At 35.5% G+C, this 22,104-nt stretch overlaps 1 protein-coding gene across 1 annotated transcript; it reads right to left on the bottom strand.

The window, feature by feature from the left end:
• Positions 1-2,380: 2,380 nt before the first annotated feature.
• LOC114375438 (transcription repressor OFP4-like) lies at positions 2,381-3,705 on the bottom strand. Its single transcript, XM_028333220.1, has one exon. The coding sequence runs from the start codon at positions 3,598-3,600 to the stop codon at positions 2,443-2,445; it is 1,158 nt and encodes a 385-aa protein (XP_028189021.1). The 5' UTR covers positions 3,601-3,705; the 3' UTR covers positions 2,381-2,442.
• Between the last annotated feature and the right edge of the window lie 18,399 nt (positions 3,706-22,104).

Here is a 22,104-nt window from a genome sequence, read left to right as displayed (position 1 = left end):
ATAAATAATATAATATGAATATATTAACATGATGTGTGAAATATTATCAATTAAAGTCCATTTGGTTTGCAATAATCAATTTCTTATATCATAACACGTTTCAATGTAAAGTTTATGCCTAAGATTAGTTCAAGCACACATTTTAATCACATTCAAGAGTTAAAAAACAATTCTATGAAAATTGAAAACAAAACACATATATACTAAGTCAAAAAAGTAGTATTAATAAATAATACATAATTGCTAAGAAAATATAGATTTTAAATTGATATATGAATTGAAACATTGAATATTAAGTTGAAATAACTCAATCTAACCAGTTGATTAATTTCTAAAATCCAAACCTCTTAAAATTAAATTAGTTAGATAGAATGATCTTAAACACATTGATCCCATTAATGGTGTCTATCTTAATTGGTTCAATATGACATGTAAATTACTGTAAATTTCTTTATATCTGTCTTTAGTTCATGCGAATAAAAAATCTGTACATAGATAATGTCCCAAATATACGTCAATATGACATCATATATTGAGTCCAAGTTAAATAAAACTATGAGTAACATGATTAAAAAGGTAAAGGCTAGTCTTCCCTGTGATTTGATGGTTTGGACTTTGGAGGATGATTTCAAACCTTCAGGTCCGGGGATCGAAAATTAAAAGTGTGTCTACTCTTTAAATAGAAAATAGAAGGGGGAAAAAAATCCTTACTGTCGGCATGCTTGGCTTATCTCTTAGAACATCATCCTTCAAGTGTCAATTTGGCATATGGATATCATTGGAGGGTCGGTGTTGAAAAACGGACACTTTAAGGGTCCAGAGGACAGTGCTTCACAAGTATTAATTTCAACTATTGTTAACATTTATACGTATTTTGCGATGATTTAATTTAAGTTTAGAAGATATAAGATTGACTTAGTGATTAAGAAAAAGTGAAAGGAGAAGAGAGAAGAATAAATCATGGATTCAAATTCTCTCGATTGACATTTCTAACAGAATTAACATTTGTTGAGGAAATAAAATAAAAAATAAAAAAGGTACTATGATGTAGTTATGTATTGGGCTTTTATGATAATGTAAGATTTTTTTATCGACAAAGTTATTATCCATCAATATGTGATGAAAGAATAGTAGATTTATATATAAAATGAAAATGTTGCAGAATCATCTTTAATTATTTACTGTTTCCAACCACAAAGAATGTCATTAACTTGTTAACTTCCTGCCTACATATTTATCATAGTATTCCCACCAGTTGTATATTTAAGTCTGGGCTCCAACCAAAAATGGTTGTCATTAATTAGACCATTTCAGTTTTCTAAAGATGGTACAAAAATTAATTAGCTACATATTTTGGAACTACTTATACTTGAATATATTTGTGGTAAATGCTCGACTTGAGGGAAATATGTTTACTAAAAGGTTGACTGGGAAAGAGTTATCAGTTAATCCTACCGGCTAGTGGTTCCAAACTACCAATCTAAATAATTGGCATAGTTTCTTTAGTAGGCCAAGAGCTAGCAATATATATTGTTAAAGTTTCACACCTTTGAGGATCATTTATAAGTAGCTACAAAAGAGACCAATATCATTCAAGATGTTTTCTATTTGTCGTGAACTGCTAACACTATTGCAAAATAGTCTAGTCCCTTCACACTGTCCAACGATTAGATTGACAATGTATCTGATGTTTTTTTACTGCAGTGTCTAGTGTCTATTATCCTGATTCATGACAATTGGCATGATTTTTTTTTTATTTGTTGGAATAAAGATAAGTATTAGGGAATTTATAACATTATTGAGAGAGAGAAAGAAATAGTAATTAGAATAGAAATATGTTTCTTTGCTTGTTATTTTTTTTTATTGCTGTAGGAATACTTGGTCATATTAATTTTATCAAAGTAAATTCTACTATTTATATTACAACTGTTTTTTCTTTTGCATTTTTGGAGCCTGCTTGGTTGCAACTAGCCAACTAGGAATTTAAAAACACTTTAAAACACTGAATCGAATCAGCTGGTTTTGCACAACAGTGTTGAAACCTTCAATATAGATACAATCAAATCTTCAAAGGACATCTAATATACATTTGATACTGTAGGAACACAAATAACTAGAACAGAAAAATCCACCAAAGGAAATGGCAGGGACAAGAAAGTTTATTTATTTATTTTTTCTAGTACTTTGTTGCTCATCATGCCATATAGCTAGAGAATGGATAATAAACTGGAGCTTTTATGATGTTATCAATCACAATTCATCCATAAACTAGTTCTGAAATAAGTAAGCAGATAGCTTACTTTTGACCTCAAATTCCTTGTTGCTACTACATTTTTTAATTTGTCCAAGATTGATAGAGCATTAGAGTTCAGAACAGAAGTTGGTCAAGAGAGATGTTATTTACAAGAAGACTATACACATGCATTGGATAATCTAAAATATTTACATTCTGAGTTGAGCCATGTCATACCAAATTTGCTCAAATGCTTTGACAATAAGATCATGGTATTCCCTTGAATTCAGTGAGAGATAGCAGGCAAGCAAGTTCTCCAAATCTTTCGATGCGCGGATATTGTTCTCTACAATCATCTCCACCATTGACTCCCTGAAGTCTCTTTGTGGATCAAGTGAGGACTTAACAACTGCAAATCCCTTTGGAAATCCTGAATTCATTGAGGCCTTACATGCATTGGATGACACACTCCTCCTTGCATAGGCTTGAACCTTCTTGCTTGCAAGTTTTGGAGAATTGACTCTAAGTTTTATACCTGTAGAATTGGCAGAGGAAATTCTAGCTACTGGACTTGTTTTTCTCTCTCTCTTACTTCTTCTACTTTCCTCTTTGCTAATTTTGACAGATAGAGACTGATGAGACTTTAACTCATCAAATTTAGTTGATCTTCTCAACTCAGTGGCTTCAATGACCTTATCATCAAACTTCACTGGCTTTGTCAAAATTGGAGCAAGGCCTAATTGTGAAATTGTGTCGAAGCCATCAAGGCTATCAGAATTTCCAGTGAAGGGTTCATTTTTCATGTCAATGATGATGTCATTGGTGGAAGAGCTAACTCTACAGCTGCATTCAGAGGCTACCCCATTAAGCAGGTCAGGAATAGTGAACTTATCACACTCAGACTCAGATGAAACATATTCATCATTAAGGTTTGATTCAGAAGAAAAAGAACTCTCCAAGGAGGAGAGATAATAGTCTGGAGACTGCGGTTCATTTGGCTTAATCCAATTGTTTGTGGAATGACAACTAAAACTTTCCATGACTGGTGAAGACACAACTGTTGGAGAAGGCTTATAAATGGTTTTTCTCTTAGCCTTTCTCTTGGATGACCTTGGTGAATCAGTGAAAGTGTTATCTGAGTGTTTGGTGTAAAAAATAGGAGACTTGTATAACTTACCAGCTATGTTTGGTTCAATGGAGAAATAATGAGAGTATCTTGGCTGTGACCTTTGTGATGTTGTTGGTGAGGCTACTTTGTTCTTCATAACATGAGGAACATTTCTCTTCCTTGATTTGCTCATATCTTTGAGCTTATAAAACCATGCATTTGGCATCATATCTGACAGTCTAAACCTGTTATTTCCCATCAAGGATATGCCTCAAGCACAGCCTTCTCTCCTTTCTCAGTGTTTATTTTTTGTGATAGCCTCAGAATTGTTCAATTTTCATGAGAGCTGAAATAGAAGATGTAGAGAACCAGAAAACATGGTTTATAATAGAATAAAAAAACTAAATTAAAGTTGGTGGTCCACTTCGCAAGAAAAGTTCCAAAATGAAAGCAAGGGACCAGGTATGTCCACCAAATGACTTTTTCTCATCATTGTTCCAGCAAACATGCACAGATCTGTGGCTGTGTAGGTATGTAGATTACCACAGCATTTAGTTTAGTTTAGTTATTCTTTTTTTTTTTTATCATTCCATGCTCATCTAAGTCATCAATTCCTTGGTAATAAGTTGATAAAGTTGTGCCCTCAGGAAACTTTGCTAAACTTTATTCCTTGTTATGCAAAGGGGATGCCGAAAGAATATTTATAATAAGCTTAAATTTTGCATAGAAATTAAAAAAAAAAGAAAAAGAAAAACAGCTCATTATTATATTGTCTAAGAATCCATTAGAATTAACCATCAATCTAACAGCTCATTGTCTAATGGATTTGACTCCTTAAAGTGAAGGAAGGAGAACATTTCAGAGAATAAAGTGCAATATTAACCATTAATTGGAAAATAAGTGATTGAAATTGTAACATTCTATATGTATTTAATTTTAGCACAAGTCTTTGACCATTGATAAATCAATAATAATTTGTAATGCTTTATCCTTTAAAGTGTATTCTTTTGCTTTAAAGGAGTCAAATCTTTATTTGTTTACACGAATATTATTGTCACTGCATATATCTATGGATTGTCGGATTAAATTTGAATCTAAAATTATAATAATAACGATCTCGTTATTCAGTAATCTAAGGATACTGGTTAAAAAATTAGAAGAAATTTTTTTTGATGTGTGAATTATAAGAGAATGTAAAAAAATAATGAAAAATACAATTTTACACCTCATAATAAAAAACTTTCTCCTCTTAATTCTTTTATTAGTCATCTTAGAATACTTGTTAGCATTTATCTAACAATAAAAGTGTTCTTGTAACAGAATCTAATTCTACAAACTATTAGTGTCATCGGCTGATTGTCGTCACCATAGATTTTATCACCTAAGTTAAGTAGCATTAATGTGGTAAACTAGTATATAATGCTAAAAAGTTGCATGCAAAAAGCTTATATGGATCATAGGCGTCTTCATTGTGGTTGTGGGACTACCTTGGAGGTTGAAGCCACAAAGACACCATAAAAGGATATTTACTAAGCAATATGATTACCATCCATCACTGCTTATCATTTTTTTATCTTAATTGCAATTTTGAACCTTTATTATCTGTATTCTACATCATTTTATGAATTTTGTCCTCTCATTTTTTTGAATTTAAACCTCTATTATTTTAATTATGTAATTTATATTCATCCATTAATTTCACATTTAATAATTAACCATTGGCTTGACATTCTATTGTACTGGCATATTAACACATTCATGTTGATACCACACTACACAATACTATCACTCTTTGGTTAAATATTATATATCAAGTTAATAAATTGATCAATATTATCAATTAAAATAATAAATATGAAATTTGTGGGAAAAAAATAAAAGAGGAATTTAGCTTAGTTCATTAAGCAAAAGTGTGTGATTGATTGTAAATCTTTAATTTCGATTTCATAGATAAAAAAAATAAAAGAGTCTACTTTATGAAAAGACTAAAAGTAATTATTTTTTTCTTTGATCCGCACTCTTCTGATTACCAACATTTTGGCGGTAGTTGAAGGATTGTAACTCATAATCTGGTTCTCCACGCTTTGTTTGGAGTATGCATGCATTTAACATTAAACAAGTAATCATGAATTTAGCAAACAGTGGAGACCCATTTGCCTATACTGATTTAATTTATCCCTTAATTCCTGGCTTTAGGAATGATGGCATCCTTTGCCTTTTTATCTATAATCCCCCATATAGGCCTGGTGCTTCCATAAACATCTCTCAAACTATTAGATTCTTTTTATTTGCCTTTTCTTTATTTTATGTTTTCTATATTTTATCTTTTGTTGTTTCAATGATGAGCGTCATGTCCAATATCTATTGGACTCTTACTAAACGATTAGGTGGATTTGGCGTGCTTATAAACAAAAAATAGGTGGATTCGATTTAACTAATATAGTTGTCATTGATAATACATCGGATTTTGTTATTCCCATACCATTTTCTTTTTTATAAGTTTACCTCCAATTCTTTTTTACAAAAATACATTTGATGGGAATATTGTGAAGTCACATCTAATAGCACAATGAAAATTTATTTTAGTTATCTATCTCACAAAATATATAGAGATAAACAACAAAAATACAATTGTGTGTATTCGACTAAATGTACATTTGGACAAGATTTGTTGAGATATATAAAGGATAAATATTTTCTTTATTTATCTCCACAGATCTTGCCAAGAACCCAGATGTACAATGAAATATGTTTTCATTGTGCATTGACAAATTTTGTTGTGATATATAATGAAAATGTATTTTTGTAAGAAAAATGAAAAAAGTTAGAGGTGAACTTAGCAAAAACATGTGGGCATAACACTGCGGTTGATTCAAATTTTATGGAGCCCACTGTCCAATAGTCCTATTTATGAGATATTTTTTCCGAACAAAAAACTCGGGTGAACGGTGTGTTTTGGATCTTGTACTTTCAGCTCAGGGTGTTGATAGGTGCATCCAGTATTATTGCTGGTGTACTCAGAAATTTAAGTGAAGTGGCAAAAATGTCCTTCACTTAAATTTTAAATACCCTACACTCGGTGCTACTGTTCATTGTCCGTACAAGCTGGTTGTGTTGTCGCTTCCTTTTCTTCTTCCTACGCCTTCAACTTTGTTGGACAAGTGACCTTAATAACTTAAGAGGGGGGTGAATTAAGTTTCAAATTTTTTCCACTAACAAACTTTAATCCCTTTTTAAAGGATAGACTCAGAATCCAGAATAAGAAGCAACAATCAATTTAATCGATGTTCTTTAAATGTGTAAGACAAAATTGATTGCTATAAAATAAATGAGAAAAGGGAAGAGAGAATTGCAAACTCGATTTATACAGGTTCGGTCATTTCCCATGCCTATGTCCAGTCCTCAAGCAACCCACTTGAGATTTTTCCACTATCTCTATAAATCCTTTACAGAATTTGAACACACCTTGGGATCCCTCACACTTGTGTTGAATATTCTCCAAGAGATAACCAGTCTCTTGATTACAACTGAGTTTCTGAGATGAATAGAAAGATTTCTCTCCTTTAGAGTAGATGATACAAATTGAAGATCCTAGAGGAATTTCTCTCTTTTAGAGATGATAATACAAATTGAAGTTCCTAAATGAATTATCAATAGATTTGCAAGTGTTTGCCCAATTGTTGTTGAGAGAGCATTTGCCAATTAAGTTCTCTTAGATCATCTCTTTCTTTCTTTTTGAAGTCAGATACATATATATATATATAGGCCCATCGTGCCCTTTCAAAAATGATTTGAAGAGATGTGTCTTTTCAAATTTTTTTTTTGAAGTTTTCTCATTGGTAATTGATTATAGGTTTCTGGTAATCGATTACAAAATTATATTTTGAAGGGTCATGACTTTTCATATTGAATTTCAGGAGTTCCGTTACTGGTAATCGATTACACACCAATGATAATCGATTACAGCTTTCAAATTCAAATTTCAAAGCCCTTTTGAAAAACTGATTTGCAAAATTTGTCTTCTGGTAATTGATTACCAGAGCCTTTGATCTCTTTGAAACAATTTGTTTTAAGGCAAAAACCAATTAACCAGTGAGATTATTTGAGGCCTTATCTTTTTCTTGATCTTGTTTGCTTGACCTTGAATTAATCTTGAAGCAATGCTTAACCTTTGAATGTTTGTTAAAGTAACCATGTTTGATTTTACTTTGGCATCATCAAAATCCTGTATTCATACATTCACATTCTCCCCTTTTTTGATGATGACAATCATTATCAAGTGAATTCTTTTCGGCATCATCAAAACCTCAAACCTGCATGATTCACATTCTTCCTCTTTTTGATGATGACACCATCTGTAGGTTAGGAGTAAAAAGAATATCTATGTGGGTCGTTTACTCTCCCTTGATTTTGCAATGATTTCTTATATGCAACAGTTTGAAGATTTCATATAAAAAAATTGTCTCAAAAGAATTAGATAATTCACAATCTTATCTTTTATCTATCTCTCCCCCTTTGTCAACATAAAAAACAAATCATGAGAAGAGAGAAGAAAAACATTCAGTAATTTATAATGAATTAATAAAGTAGAGCATATCATACCGTTCAAAGTATCATTTATGGGCCTAATAAATTTAGTTTCATCAAAAGCAAATATGAGAATCAAACGATACCAAAAGGCCTTTATCACATAATTAATGAATACTTAATAAACTATGCTTAGGACCATTAATAAGTAAAGCATTTTCTATGGAGGTAGAGGGATTCATACCTATTTTTCCAACTCCAACAATTTTAACTTTGTTGTTGTCTCCATAGGTCACATATTCACTATTTTTGGGAGAAATATGAATAAACTTTGATGCATCTCCCGCCATGTGTTTGGAACAACCACTATCAATGTACCAACTTTGCTTTAAGGAGTCCATCATTCATATAATCATATTTTGATTTTGATACCCAAATTTTATTGGATCCTTGAATGTTGGTTTTGACTAACGATCCTTTTGGAACCCATACCATTTTTCCAATGCTACTACCATTCTTTCTAATATAGCATTGTCGCCTTTTGAAAGCATGAATGACTGAAGACATTGTCATCTTCGAAATGTAGATGAAGGCATTGTTGCCATGAAATGACTGAAGACATTGTCGTCATTTGAAATGTAAATGAAGGCATTGTCGCCTTTTGAAGACATTGTCGTCTTCGAAAAGTAAATGAAGGCATTATCGCCTTTTGAAGACATTTTCGCCTTCGAAAAGTAAATGAAGGCATTGTTGCCTTTTGAAGACATTGTCGTCTTCGAAATGTAAAGAGACAAATGACCATGATTGTCACTGCATACCAATATACTTGATTGTCTCTGGAAGGCAAAGAAGACTATAATAGTCTTGAAAACAATGAAAGCGGATGACCATGATTGTCTCCGCATGCCAACAGACTTTATTGTCTCTGGAAGGCAAAGGAGACTGTAATAGTCTTGACAACAAAAAAAATAGATGACTATGATTGTCTCTGCATTCCAACGGACTTAATTGTCTCTGGAAGGCAAAGGAGACTGTAATAGTCTTGAAAAAAACAAAAGCGGATGACCATGATTGTCTCTGTATGCCAACGAACTTGATTGTCTCTAGAAGGCAAAGAAGACCTTAATAGTCTTGATCGAAAGACATTGAAGTCTTCAAAAAGGGGCAGATGATCATAATTTGTCTCTGTGTGCCAACGGACTTGATTGTCTCTGGAAGGCAAAGAAAACTTTAATAGTCTTGATCGAAAGACATTGAAGTCTTCGAAAAGGGGTAAATGACCATAATTTGTTTCTACGTGCAAACGGACTTGATTGTCTCTGGAAGGCAAAAGGAGCGGATGACCATGATTGTCTCCACATGCCAACGGACTTGATTGTCTCTGGAAGAAAAAAAAGGTGTGGATGACCATGATTGTCTCCGCATGACGTCAGACTTTAATAGTCTTTTAAAAGTAAATGACAGAGGACTTTGAGTCTTATGAAAGATAAATGCGAGGACTTCGAGTCCTACGAAAGTTAAAGGTGAGGACTTTGAATCCTATGAAGGTGAGCCAATAGGTACACGTACCAAAGGGCTTTAACCTTATAAGAAGGTAAGATGTTGACTCTTTAAGAGGGTTTCTCATCTATGCACTTATTGCCTAATATGAACATGATTTTTTTTAGGATATAGATGTATGCAACCTTTGTCTTGAAATGCAGTAAATGCAGGCTTGTATGCAATAATGCAATGCAATTTCATGACATTCTTTCCTATTTTTGTGATTTTGATTTGATATTTTTGTGGAAAACACAGATTGATTGTTTTTTTTAAGTCGTGATAATTCATGCAACTTCATTCTATATATTTTTTGCAACTTTCTTTGGGGACTCCCTCAGAGTGTATGTTTTGATCACTTGAAAATCTTGGAGTGACAGCAATGGAGATGTTTGACATTTAATCAACCAATTGAAATGTTGATCCTAGGGTTTTTCCCCTTCCTTTTAAAAACTTCGATTATTCTGCACAACAGGAAACATAAGGCTTTGGGATCGACTATGTGCCCCCATTGAAGGATGGCAATGGATTGTTACACTTTGGTATATGACCAAGTGAAACTTTCCTGATTAGGGTCATAGAGTAATGCCAAGGGTCTGTTGATCCCATTGAAACTCGATGACATGGGTTCATCTTGAAAGAATTTATATAGTGAAGGATGCCCTTGGATTCGAAAGGAATCCTAAAGAGTCGTCATGAGCGACTAACATCAGATGTACCCTATTATCACAATTGTCTTTTTGCATTTTCCATGAGCTCCTGGTCGGATGAGTTTTCTTCTCAAATGTGCAAGTGCGAACCTCAAGGGATTTTTTTTTCAACAATCACAAGTGTGCGTGGGTTTTATTCCAGAATCCAAACTCAAAAGCGAAATTAGTCATTCCTCGATCCACCTGGGCTTTATCGAGCTTGTAACATGGTTGGGGGTAAGAGGGCTATGAAAGAAAGGATTAAAGAGGCTCAAAGAGTGTTTAAGAGTTACATTGAGTAAGAACCTTAAGAGCATTGCTCGTACTTTGTTCATTTCAACTTTTGAGTTGGACTCTGCTCTTTTTGTCTTATACATTGATCCTTTATTGTACTTTTGTGCTTTCCTTGTAAAACCTGGAGATCTTTGTCTCTCTTTTCCTTCACTCGCCTTTGGCGGTTTTTTTTTTTTCTCTTTTTTTTTCTTTTCATTGTTGCCCAATTACATGCATGTGTTGTTTGCATTGCTCTTCCCGCTAGTTTAGCGGTGGTTCCCACTTAGGGTTTCTATTTTGGCTCTTGCTATTTTTTTTGTTGTTTTTTAGAAAACAAATATGTTTTGGCTTGGAGGGGGTAGCAAAGGATAGACTAGTGTTTGGGATATTGGAACATGACTATGTGTAATTTCAAATCTGAACTAGATCCTTTTTGTAGTTTGGATTTTGGGACAAAACCTTAATAACACGCCCCCAATTGTTTTTTTTTTCTTTTCTTTTTATTATTCTTTTTATTTTTTGTTAACCTTAATTTTTGCTTAGGCCACCCTTTCGGGTTTTCAACCTATCGGGTAAGAAATTTGATTTTCCCCTAGGTTTGCTTGAGGCTCATGCACGGTGCCTCTCATTGCCCTAGTGTAGGGCTCTGAGGTATCTATTGTTGTCTTTTGTCATCACCATGTAGCAAGGAAAGATGAAAGAAATTGTGCAGATTCTTGAAAATGAATTTTCAAGGACGAGAAACGTTTAAAGGATTTTCAATTGATAGATTAAGTTAAACAACTCTTGTTCTTGACAACTCACTTTTCTCTCAAAAAGACAACTTTTAAGAATGACAAAACGAGGTCACATGAATGTCTGTACTTTTTATTTGAAACACAATCAATCAAACGTTTTTTTTAACTTTTTACTTTACTCGTCGTTTATGACACCCTCACCAAACGCGTAGAGCGAGCAATTTCTGTTTAAACAGACTTGGAAGTCAAACTCAGGAGCGCAGGTCGCTTGGGCCAATAAACCAACGGCTTACATTCACATTCTAGTGGAAATTTAAATGAGCAAAGATGTAATTTGTGAGAGAATGAGAGACAAGGACATCAAATTTATCCATATTATTAGCATTATGATTGTTGTTTACAATAATGACATAAACTTGAAAATCCTAATGAGTCATCCAACAACAACCTTCAAATTTCCCCATGTATGGTGTCACTTGCCAACGTTAGAATTCACAAGAAATTATCCTCCTCAAATTTTAGCCAATTCGCATCAATTAGACTTTGCACCTTATGCTTCAGGGTCATACAATGCTCAATGGAATTGTGGAAGCAATGACTTCCAAGATTATTATGATGATGCCTAAGAATCAAGAGTTAAGCAAGTTCCAAAGAATCAGGAGTCAAAAAGCTTCAAGAATCAAGTCTTAAAGAATCAAGATTCAAGAACAATTAAGTTTCAAGATTCAAGATTCAAGAACAATCAAGATCAAGATTCAAGACTCAAGATTCAAGAGAAGTTGATTTCAAGATTCAAGAGAAGAAATTGAGAAGCAACAGTCAAGACTTCACAAGGGAAGTATTTTTCAAAAATCCAAACATAGCACAATTTTGTTTTACAAAAGAGTTTTCTAAAAAAATTTCTAAGTTACCAGAGTATTTACTCTCTGGTAATCGATTACCAGTTTCATGTAATCGATTACCAGTGACCAAATTTGATTTCAAAATGTTTTTTAACTTATTTGCAACGTTCCAAAATATTTTTTAAATGGTGTAATCGATTATACTATATTGGTAATCGATTACCAGTGTATCTGAACGTTAGAATTCAAATCCAATTGTGAAGAGTCACAACTTTTCATAAAATGCATTGTGTAATCGATTAGATGATTATGGTAATCGATTACCAGTGATAAGTTTTGAATAAAAGGTCAAGAGTTGTAACTCTTGACATGATTTTCTCAAGGTTATAACTCTTCCAATGGTTTTCTTGACTAGACATGAAGAGTTATAAAAGTAAGACCTTGACTTGCATTAAAAAAAAACTTACATAACTCTTTAACAGTTTTTGAGAACTTCTAAGAATTCCTTTCTACTAATCTTTCTTCTTGCTCTTCCTTTGCCAAAAAGTTTTCAAAGTTTTGTTTTTCCAAACCTTGTTTTTCTGCAAGTGAAAATTCTGCAGAAAACAAAAGTGTGCTATCCTTTCTTCTCTTCTCCCTTTGCCAAAAGAATAGAAGGACTAACCGCCTGAATTCTTTTGTGTCTCCCTTCTCTCTTTCCAAGAGAATCAAAGGACTAACCGCCTGAGAATTCTTTTGATTCTTCCCTTCCCCTTAAACAAAAGATTTCAAAGGACTAACCGCCTAAGATATCTTTTGTTTCCCCTTACAAAGATTCAAAGGACTAACCGCTTAAGAATCCTTTGTCTTAACACATTGGAGGGTACATCCTTTGTGGTACAAGCAGAGGGTACATCTACTTGGGTTATTGTACTGAGAACAAAAGAGGGTACATCTCTTGTGGATCAGTTCAAGTGGAGGGTACATCCACTTGGTTGTTCAAAGAGAACAAGAGAGGGTACATCCCTTGTGGATCTTTGCTTGTAAAGGTTTTTACAAGGTTGAAAGAAATCTCAAGAACCGGTGGTTGCTTGGGGACTGGATGTAGGCACAGGTTGTTGCCGAACCAGTATAAAATTCTTGTGTTTGTCTTCTTCTTCCCTACACTCTTTAATTTTCGTTGTGTACTTTTCTTTTACGCTTTACTTTTGTTTAAATTACGTAACTTAGTAGTAAAGCCTAATTGAATCTAGTAATATTAAGAAGAATACATTTTTAATTAGTCAAGACCTATTCATAATTAATTCAACCCCTCCTTCTTAATTATTCTGAGGCCACTTGATCCAATAGGAATGCCCAGGACTCCTCCATGATAAGCACATGTTGCGTTTGAGTCGTATCCTTGAAAAAATGGAGGTTGAGGAACCTTGGCTGGGGTTATGGCTACCATTGCATTATCAAGTAGATATGGGAGCAAGTTAGCATAGGACACCAGAATTGGGGTTCTACAGGCTTTTTTGCTAGAAAATTCCCTACCTGGTTGGTGTTTTGGTTTGTGTTAAGGGCGGTGTTTGGCATTGGATGTGCGGCAGGCCGACTTTGTGGCTGATTTAGGGATGGCCTTTGTGGATAATTAGGTGGTGGGTAATGAGAAAGGCTGATATTAGCTGAGTAATGACATTGTTGAGTTGGTGGGAAATTTGGCCATGTAGGAATGACAGTCATAGCATGGGTTCCTTCCTCCTTCTCGTCCTCTCTATTTGCCCCAGGCTTTTTATTTGTCAAAGAAGGATGATTAAATTTGCCTCTTTTCAGACTCACTTAGATCCTTTCGCAGGCAAAAACTAAATCAGCAAAGCTTGAGGGTGTGTAACCCACCATTTTCTCATAGTAGAACACTGGTAATGTGCCTACTATCATTGTTATCATCTCCCTCTCCATCATTGGCGGCGCTACTTGAGTTGTCATATCCCTCCATCTTTGGGCGTATCCTTTAAAAAATTCGTGCTCCTGTTCTGTAGCTGCATTCTATCTGGAGTCATATCAGAATTGTACTAATACTGCCTAACAAAGGCAACCATTAGGTCTTTCCGAGAATGGATTTGGGAAGGTTCCAAATTAGTATATCAGATGACGGCTACCCTAGTAAGACTTTCCTGGAAGAAATGCATCAACAATTTTTCATCTCTTGTGTATGCTCCAATTTTCCTGCAATACACCTTCAGGTGATTCTTGGGGCAAGTTTTCCCCTTGTACTTATTGAAGTCTGACACCTTGAACTTCGGAGGAATGACCACGTTGGGTACTAGGCACAAATCTTCCATGTCAGCAAAGGCATAATCTCCACCTCCTTCAATGGCCCTTAGCCTCTCTTCTATATGATCAAATCTCCCCCTTTCTACCATAGCAGCAAGGACTCTTCCCACCATAAAATGAAAGGGTTATGGTTGTGGGCAATACTGAGGGTCCTCCAAAGTGTTTGGTAGGGGTACACCACCAACTGCTTGCCCCTCAGTGGCGTACTTCCCCAATTCTTTGCACAAAATGGGGGCCGCCTGTACTTCCCAATTCTTTGCCTCCCTGCCCTATCATATTCGAGGTTGGATGATTTATTTGGTTGAGGTCAGATGGGGGATTCGGGTCCACCTCATCAACAACAATGGTAGTAGCAACTGCAGCCGCATTGACCTCCAATATCTTTTTCATGCTCATCATCGCCTCCATAATTGTGGCCATTTGCTCTTTCATGGCCTCCATGTCGGCCTTCATCCGCTCTTGTACCTCCTTTATTTCACCCATTACTCTAGCTCTAGCACGCATTTGGTAGGGCGTCGTAAAGCACGTTCTTTCCTTTTGATAACAATGATTGCATTTCTGATTTCAAGGAAAGAATGCAATGAGCAATGAAACCAATGAAAAGCATGGATGTATGTGAATGATGCATTGCTGAAGTATAGCAAATTTTACATAGGACATAAGGTTGAATCAATTTAGATTTTCATTAAAACAACATGGTCCATCACATCTTGTCAAAGTGAAACTGGAAATAACACATGGACGCCAACAGTCCTTAATTTTTGTGAATCATTTAGCTCAATCATGTGTCGGCAGTAGACAAAGAAGCGATGTAACTCGATCCATCTTTTGCCCCAATTTTTGTAAGTTGGTTACTTCTTTACTTGACCTTGACTTGATAAACTTTTTCCTTAAAAACATGTGCTTGGTTCAACCCTATAATCCAAGGAAAAGAAAATTTGATTGGCAATACTTCGACCACATCTCATAGAGATGAATGACTAGGGCATACTTATGCTATACATGGAAAATGTAATTATGAGATTGAGATGCCCGAAGAACCATCATCTTCCTAGTTAACCATGCATTAGGTACCACATTCATGTGATCTTCAATTTTTTTTTTATAGAGAAATGAGTGTATAATCCGAACATGGTTGGTTTACATCCATCATCATGGTATCCAACACATGTAACTAAGAATGTGGTGTAACTTCTTTTTGCTCTCTTTTTTTTTGCGTTTTTTTTGCGGAGGAAAATGCAAGGATCATGCATGAGTGAACATGATATGTGAACAATGGAAGTAGAACATATGCAGTTGGCATGCCAAATAAAGGCGTATGATAATGTAGTGATTTATGTGAATGCAATGCATGAATATGATGCAGGAACGATATGCCCATTACGATGCCATGAAGAGATGCATGATGCAATAAAGGAATATGCCAAAGTAAGTTTGCTATGTGCCCCTAATTCAGGAATCTAATGGAAAAGATCCAAAATTACCCTTTTAGTGACAACTCCCAAGGGTGGTTTCAAGTAACTTTACTGGCTTATAGAGATATCATCCTCTCAGGTAATACATTGTGGCGATAGGGACTATTAGTGACAATACATTACTAAAAGAGGAAAACTCTAGATGAGGCTTCACTGTGATCAAGCGAGTCAGAGACCCAGCATGACCATAGATTGACCTCCACTCCTTATGGCTCGCATAGAACTGGGTATAGGGCCTAATATCTCAATGTGTGTGCGAGCTGTAGGTGTCATGTGTGCGTAGAAAAAAATATTTCTAACTATGAATGTAATCGATAAACAAACACACACCAAACATAACAACATAGCAAAGGTTATATACAAATATGGACAAAACAAAAGATAAAAGGGAAAAAGGAACATATATAAGGAATAAGTCATGATAAAAACATTGCACACTGACTGAATGGCCTAACTCTCTAACGGTCCCCAGTGAAGTTGCCAACTGTCACAACCTGCTCTCCAGCGGGAGGCGCGAAAAGGACTCTTGGATGGGTCACGAGTGCGTCTTCCATTGAAGGAAAATGAACGGATTAGCACTAGAAAAACCAACATTTATTTGAGGAAAACAGTAGAAAAACCAAAAAGAAAAGGTTGAAGGTCTGCATATTTTGAAAATGAGGGTTTGGTAGTCATTTACACATGGGGAAGGTATTAGCACCCCACGCGCCCGTCACAAGGGACGGCAGCCTCTAATCGAGTGTGCAAATCATGACTTCAATATTATTTATTTTCCCTTTTATCTTTATTTTCCCTTTATATATATATATATATATATATATATATATATATATATATTACTTTTTTGGGGTCGACAAGGGTGTTTCTCTCGCTCCTACGTATCCTCGGGTGCGATGAGGAAATCAGACCCATATAGTTCTTTAAGTCTGAAATTTTGTGGTTTACATTGTTTTTATCTTTTTTGAAAGATTGATTTTAACCGAACAAAAGTCGTTTTATGGTGTTGGACCTTTGAAATGATCTTTTGATTTTTGAAAAAAGGAGAGAGTTGTTAAGGCGTTTGACGTTGAAACGACCTCTTGATTTTTTTGAAAGGAGAGAATCGTTAAGACGTTAGACCTTGAAACGACCTCTTTATTTTTGAAAGGAGAGAATCGTTAAGGCATTGGACCTTTGAATGCTCTCTTGATTTTTTTTTATGAAATGAAGAAGTTTATGAGTTGGTTTTATTTGGTTTTGGCTCACTAATCTTCAATCCCTTTTTTAAGATAACTTGCAGCGTTAATGATCGGTTAACACTTATTTTACATTGATGGAAAGAGTTTACGACACAAACGATCGGTCGAAATTTATTTAAATAGTGATTAAGTGAGATTACAACACAAACGATCGGTTGAATTTTGTTTTAATGGTGATTAAACGAGATTACGGTATGCACAATCGGTCGAAACTTGCTTTGAACCAAGAAAAAGATCACCGATGATCGAAGATGGAGATGAAGATGCATAAACAATAAAGGGGACCTCTAATGGTCCATAAATCAAGTTCAAATCCTTAAAGCAAGCACTAACCGGATGAAGAATGAAGAACGGATGAAGAACGAACGAAGAATGAACGACAAACGGTGTAGGAATCGATCATGGATTCGATTCGGAAGTGTTTCGGCCTTGTTTTCTCTTCTTTCTTCTTCCTTTCTCTTCTTTCCTCTTCTTTTTGGACCTCTAGACCTCAGGGAACTCAGGGACCCTTTTCCTCAGCCTTCCCACACCTATTTATAGCAAAACAAGGCATTTGGAATGAAGGTAGCTCGCCCAGGCGAGCTGATAACTTCATCCTGAAGCAACCCTGCTCGCCTAGGCGGGCTGGTTACTTCATTATGAAGTTATCTAGGTGGTTCAAGGGCCGAAAAATGCCCGAAAAGTGACTCTTTTGCCCTCCTTTTGAGTATTTTGCACATTTCCTTCCGAAACATTGAGAAATCTTATGGAATGTGCGGCAACAAGTGTTAAGCAGCTTAATTCGGCTGGCAAGAATCCAAATGTTTGCAAATGATCGTCCCGGACAAAATTAGGGTATGACAGAAATTAAAAAAGATAATCATGTATATCATAATGAATATTAATTAATAGTGAAGAAATAAAGAATTTACTTACATCATCCATAATGTAGTACATATATGTGTAAACATTTGTCACCTGATATTATTTCACTAACATCAGAATATGTTAGGAAGATCAATGTAGCTACATCTACAATCCCAAATTTTGTGCCATCAAACATAAATTGTACAGGCTTCTCATAAATATCACAAAGGCTCCTGATTAGCCCACGCAAGGGATCATCTGCCTCCATATTAAATGACTTTGTTTCACGTGCAACCAATTTGTTTGGAGTAAGTTGTGCATCCTATATGGTTAATGAAAACAACAATTTAACTGATATTGGTAACTTGTTTATGTCTAATCTATGATTGTGTTAATTCATGTACAACAAAATAAACATTACCTTATGTGATACAACTTTGACAAGCTGTGTCGGCCATGTAATGAATGTGTCAAGGGTCTGCCCCACATACTGTATTTCTGACGTGGGGTATGGGACTTCAGCATCACTGTTGATTACTTTTTCAACACTTACCCTTACCACATCATCTGCATAAGCCATATTGTGTATGGTAGACCCCTCCTCAAGTATTTTTGCCAATGCCACCAACTATGTACCACAGTCACATTGCACAAACAATCCCATAGTTGGTATGACATTAGCAACATCTTCTTCTCCTGAAGGGTTCACACCAGTTTCAACATTACTTCCCTTTGTGTTGACACGTGCACCCAATTGTAGTATGTCTGCCTCAATTAGGGGCGAGTACTGCGATCCCCTTTGTGAGAACTCTATTTTTATTGCCTCTTTCAACTCCTGTTTCATTTTCTCCAGGCTTCTATTTTCTTCTTCAAGCTGACTCCTCATTTATTCCCTAAGGTTTCCGATAATGTCATTCCTCCACTGTTCCTTAAGGGTTCCAATTATCTCAACCAATTGTTGTTGGCTGATGGATGTGGAGGAGTTGTTGGAGGCACGTGATGCCCTTCCGTAGTATTGACTAATCGTCACACCAGACCCCGCTGCACATACACGAACCCTAAGGTTAGGTTGACCAATGGCAGTGTTAAGGATGTCGTCACGACCATGGGGAACAAAGCTACCCTGTGTAGTCTACTCTTCTAAGGAGTCCTACACGAAGGAGGTGACAGAAAAACATCAAATGAAGTAATTGTTATTATTAAATTAAGAAAACATTTAAATTGAATAATAACCGTTAACTCACTATTTTATTAGATATTTCTTGTGCCGACTGAGATGTCATATGGCCATAACGCTTCGTGTGGGCCACCTTCCAGTTAACATGTCTTTGAATTGGAGATGGGGGGTTGTCAATAATTGTTTTATTTTCTATCAGCATTTCCTCCTCTTGTAGTCTCATCCTTTTATCGTCTAATAGCTTCTTCTCAAGCAAATCATAACCCTCCCGAGATAGTACGTGGGGGCCAATTAATGTGTTTTTGAATTGCCTGTGGCCATTTCTTGATACCCTGTCATGGCTCATATATAATTACCACCAATTGAATTTAATTGAAACGTTAAATTGGACAAGTGATACTTGAAGTTACACGCATGCACATCTAACCTCCCAGTTAGGTGTCTGACGGGTTGTAGCAAATTCTTTCCAAGTTTTGGGATCTAGACCATATTTTGATGAAGGATCCTATGTTTGTTTCTTCTTAGTGTTAGCAAACACAAATTTGCTAGTGAAGGTGGACTTAAATTGCCTTTATCTTGTCGCCACCATTGACATGACCTTCTTCTTCGCATTTGGTGCTTCTGGGATATCAAATTTAGCCTGCATAAGACAATGTTGTGTTACATTTAGTTGATGTAAACATTTGGTTTAAAAATATAACTAAAATATTAAACACAAAATGCAGGTGTAGACTTACCAAAATGTCATTCCATACTAGGTCCTTTAGAGATTCAAGTACATCTTTCCAGTTGTTGCGTACAATAGCAATCTTTTCATGAGCTACTACCCCCAAATAACTGTGGACATTTTCCTTGTGAGGGCCTGATCCTCTCCCAGTACCGGGATCAACATTAACCATTGGTCTTGGCTGATCAAGGGTTCTTAAAGTCAAGCTTCTTAGTCGTGTTAATTGTCTACTCCTCTTGGAAATGGCCTCTAACTGACCATCGGAATACGGAGGAGACCTCGGAGGTGTGGCCATGACCTTGTGCAAATAAAAGTAATAATTAGTAAAGTACACAAGAATTCAACATATACTCAATACAAAACAAATTATAAATTGCCACAAAAAAATACATTACTTTGATACAAGTTCGTTATGTAGGAATGTTCTCCCATAAACCTTCATCATGGTCTATACGATTTGCATGTACATCATCGATGTCATGATCTTCATTCATAGAAGGCATTCATTGGGAAAAAGTAGGTGTCTCACAAATGTCAAGGGTCGAATCATCATTATGGTTACTAATACCACTTGGTCTTCCTTGTAGAACCACTGACAATTTTGAATCACATGGATCTTCGACGTAAAAAACTTGTCTGGCTTGTTCTGCCATAATGAAATGTTCATCCATATAAGCCACCTTGTTAAGGTATACTAAAGTGAATCCCAATGGATCTTCATGCACACCAGTCTTCCCATTAACCCACTTACACTTAAAAACTGGCACTCAAAATTCACTATAATTAACCTCCCATATTTCTTCAATGACGCCAAAGTAAGGCATGGATACTTGAATTGGGTTGTTGTCTGATGCACTGCAAAAGTGATCAGAATCAACATCAATAGTTACCCCACTATTTTGCACGGAACTTTAATCATCATGTGACTTCGTGTAGAACGAATAATTATTGATGTCATATCCCTTCCAAGTAGAGACATTCTGATTTGGGCCAATAGCTAACAATCTTAGTGTTCTAGAAGCACTATCATCAACAAATATTGTTTGTCTAAACCACTTGATGAAATTCTATTGTGCTCTTGCAACATCCTTATCATGTTCATTTTTGGATAAGTATCTGTCACATTTTTTTTGTGAGCCTCTATGTATGGTAACACCTCTGCTGTATTGTTTAATATATAAAAATATGCTTGTGATACCTTATATTGACTCATTGTTACAACATTGTATCCACATGTACCTTTACCTTGTCGTGACTGGTGATGTCGACTTTCAGGAAGACCCACAGAGTTAACTGTTGCAATGTACTGCGAGCAAAACTTAATACATTCTTCAGTAACGTATCTTTCAACAATTGAAGCTTCTGGCCGGTGTTGGTTCTTGGTATAACCCTTTAACACCTTCATGAACCGCTCAACTAGATACATCCACCGCAAAAACACAAGACCACACAACTGAATTTCCCTTACGAGATGAACAACTAAGTGTACCATTATGTCCAAAAATAATGGTGGAAAATACATCTCTATTTGACAAAGGACAACGACAGCCTCATTCTCCAATTCATCCAAATTTTGTGGGTTAATGACTTTCCGACAAATATCATTAAAAAGGAAGCACAAATGAGTTATTGCAACCCTGACCTTGTTAGGCAAGGTACCGCGAATCGCCACAGGCAATAGTTGTTGCATTAACAGATGACAATCATGAGATTTCAAGTCAACCAATTTGAGATCATTGAGGGAGACAAGGCTCTTGATATTTGAAGAGTATCCTTGTGGGACTTTTACACTATGCATACATTGACAAAAACTTTTATTTTCTTTTGTTGACATTGTGTAACATGTTGGGGGAAATACATTTGTGGACCTTTTGAGATAGGATGCAACCGGTCTTCACGACACTTCAAACCATCCTTTGTCTTGCCTTTGATGTTAATGAGGGTGCCAATTAAAGAATCACAAACATTTTTCTCCACATGCATGATGTCTATACAATGTCTAACATCAAGATTGGACCAGTATGGAAGATCAAAGAATATTGACCTTTTCTTCCATATGTTTGAATCAGATGATGGTTTTCTTTGTGTCTTCCCAAACATAGTTACGATATCCTTTACCCGATCATAAACTTCTTTGCCAGCTAATGGGCTGGGCACGCTTTCATTTACTTGACTTCCATCGAAGGCTCTTTTCAATCGCCGATAGGGATGATAATGTTTGAGAAATCTTCGGTGCCCAATATACACAGTTTTCTTTCCATGTTTTAGTTGGATAAAGCTTGTATTTTTCTTGCATATAGGACATGCGTGATGTCCTTTGACACTATATCCTCTTAAGTTCCTATAGGCTAGAAAGTCATTAATGGTACAAAATACCATTGCACACAACCTGAATGTC

This window comes from Glycine soja, chromosome 11 (genome assembly GCF_004193775.1).
Source record: "Glycine soja cultivar W05 chromosome 11, ASM419377v2, whole genome shotgun sequence".
Taxonomy (NCBI): Eukaryota; Viridiplantae; Streptophyta; class Magnoliopsida; order Fabales; family Fabaceae; genus Glycine; species Glycine soja.
The sequence above is the reverse complement of the archived record's forward strand: the minus strand, read 5'-3'. Positions and strand labels throughout refer to the sequence as shown.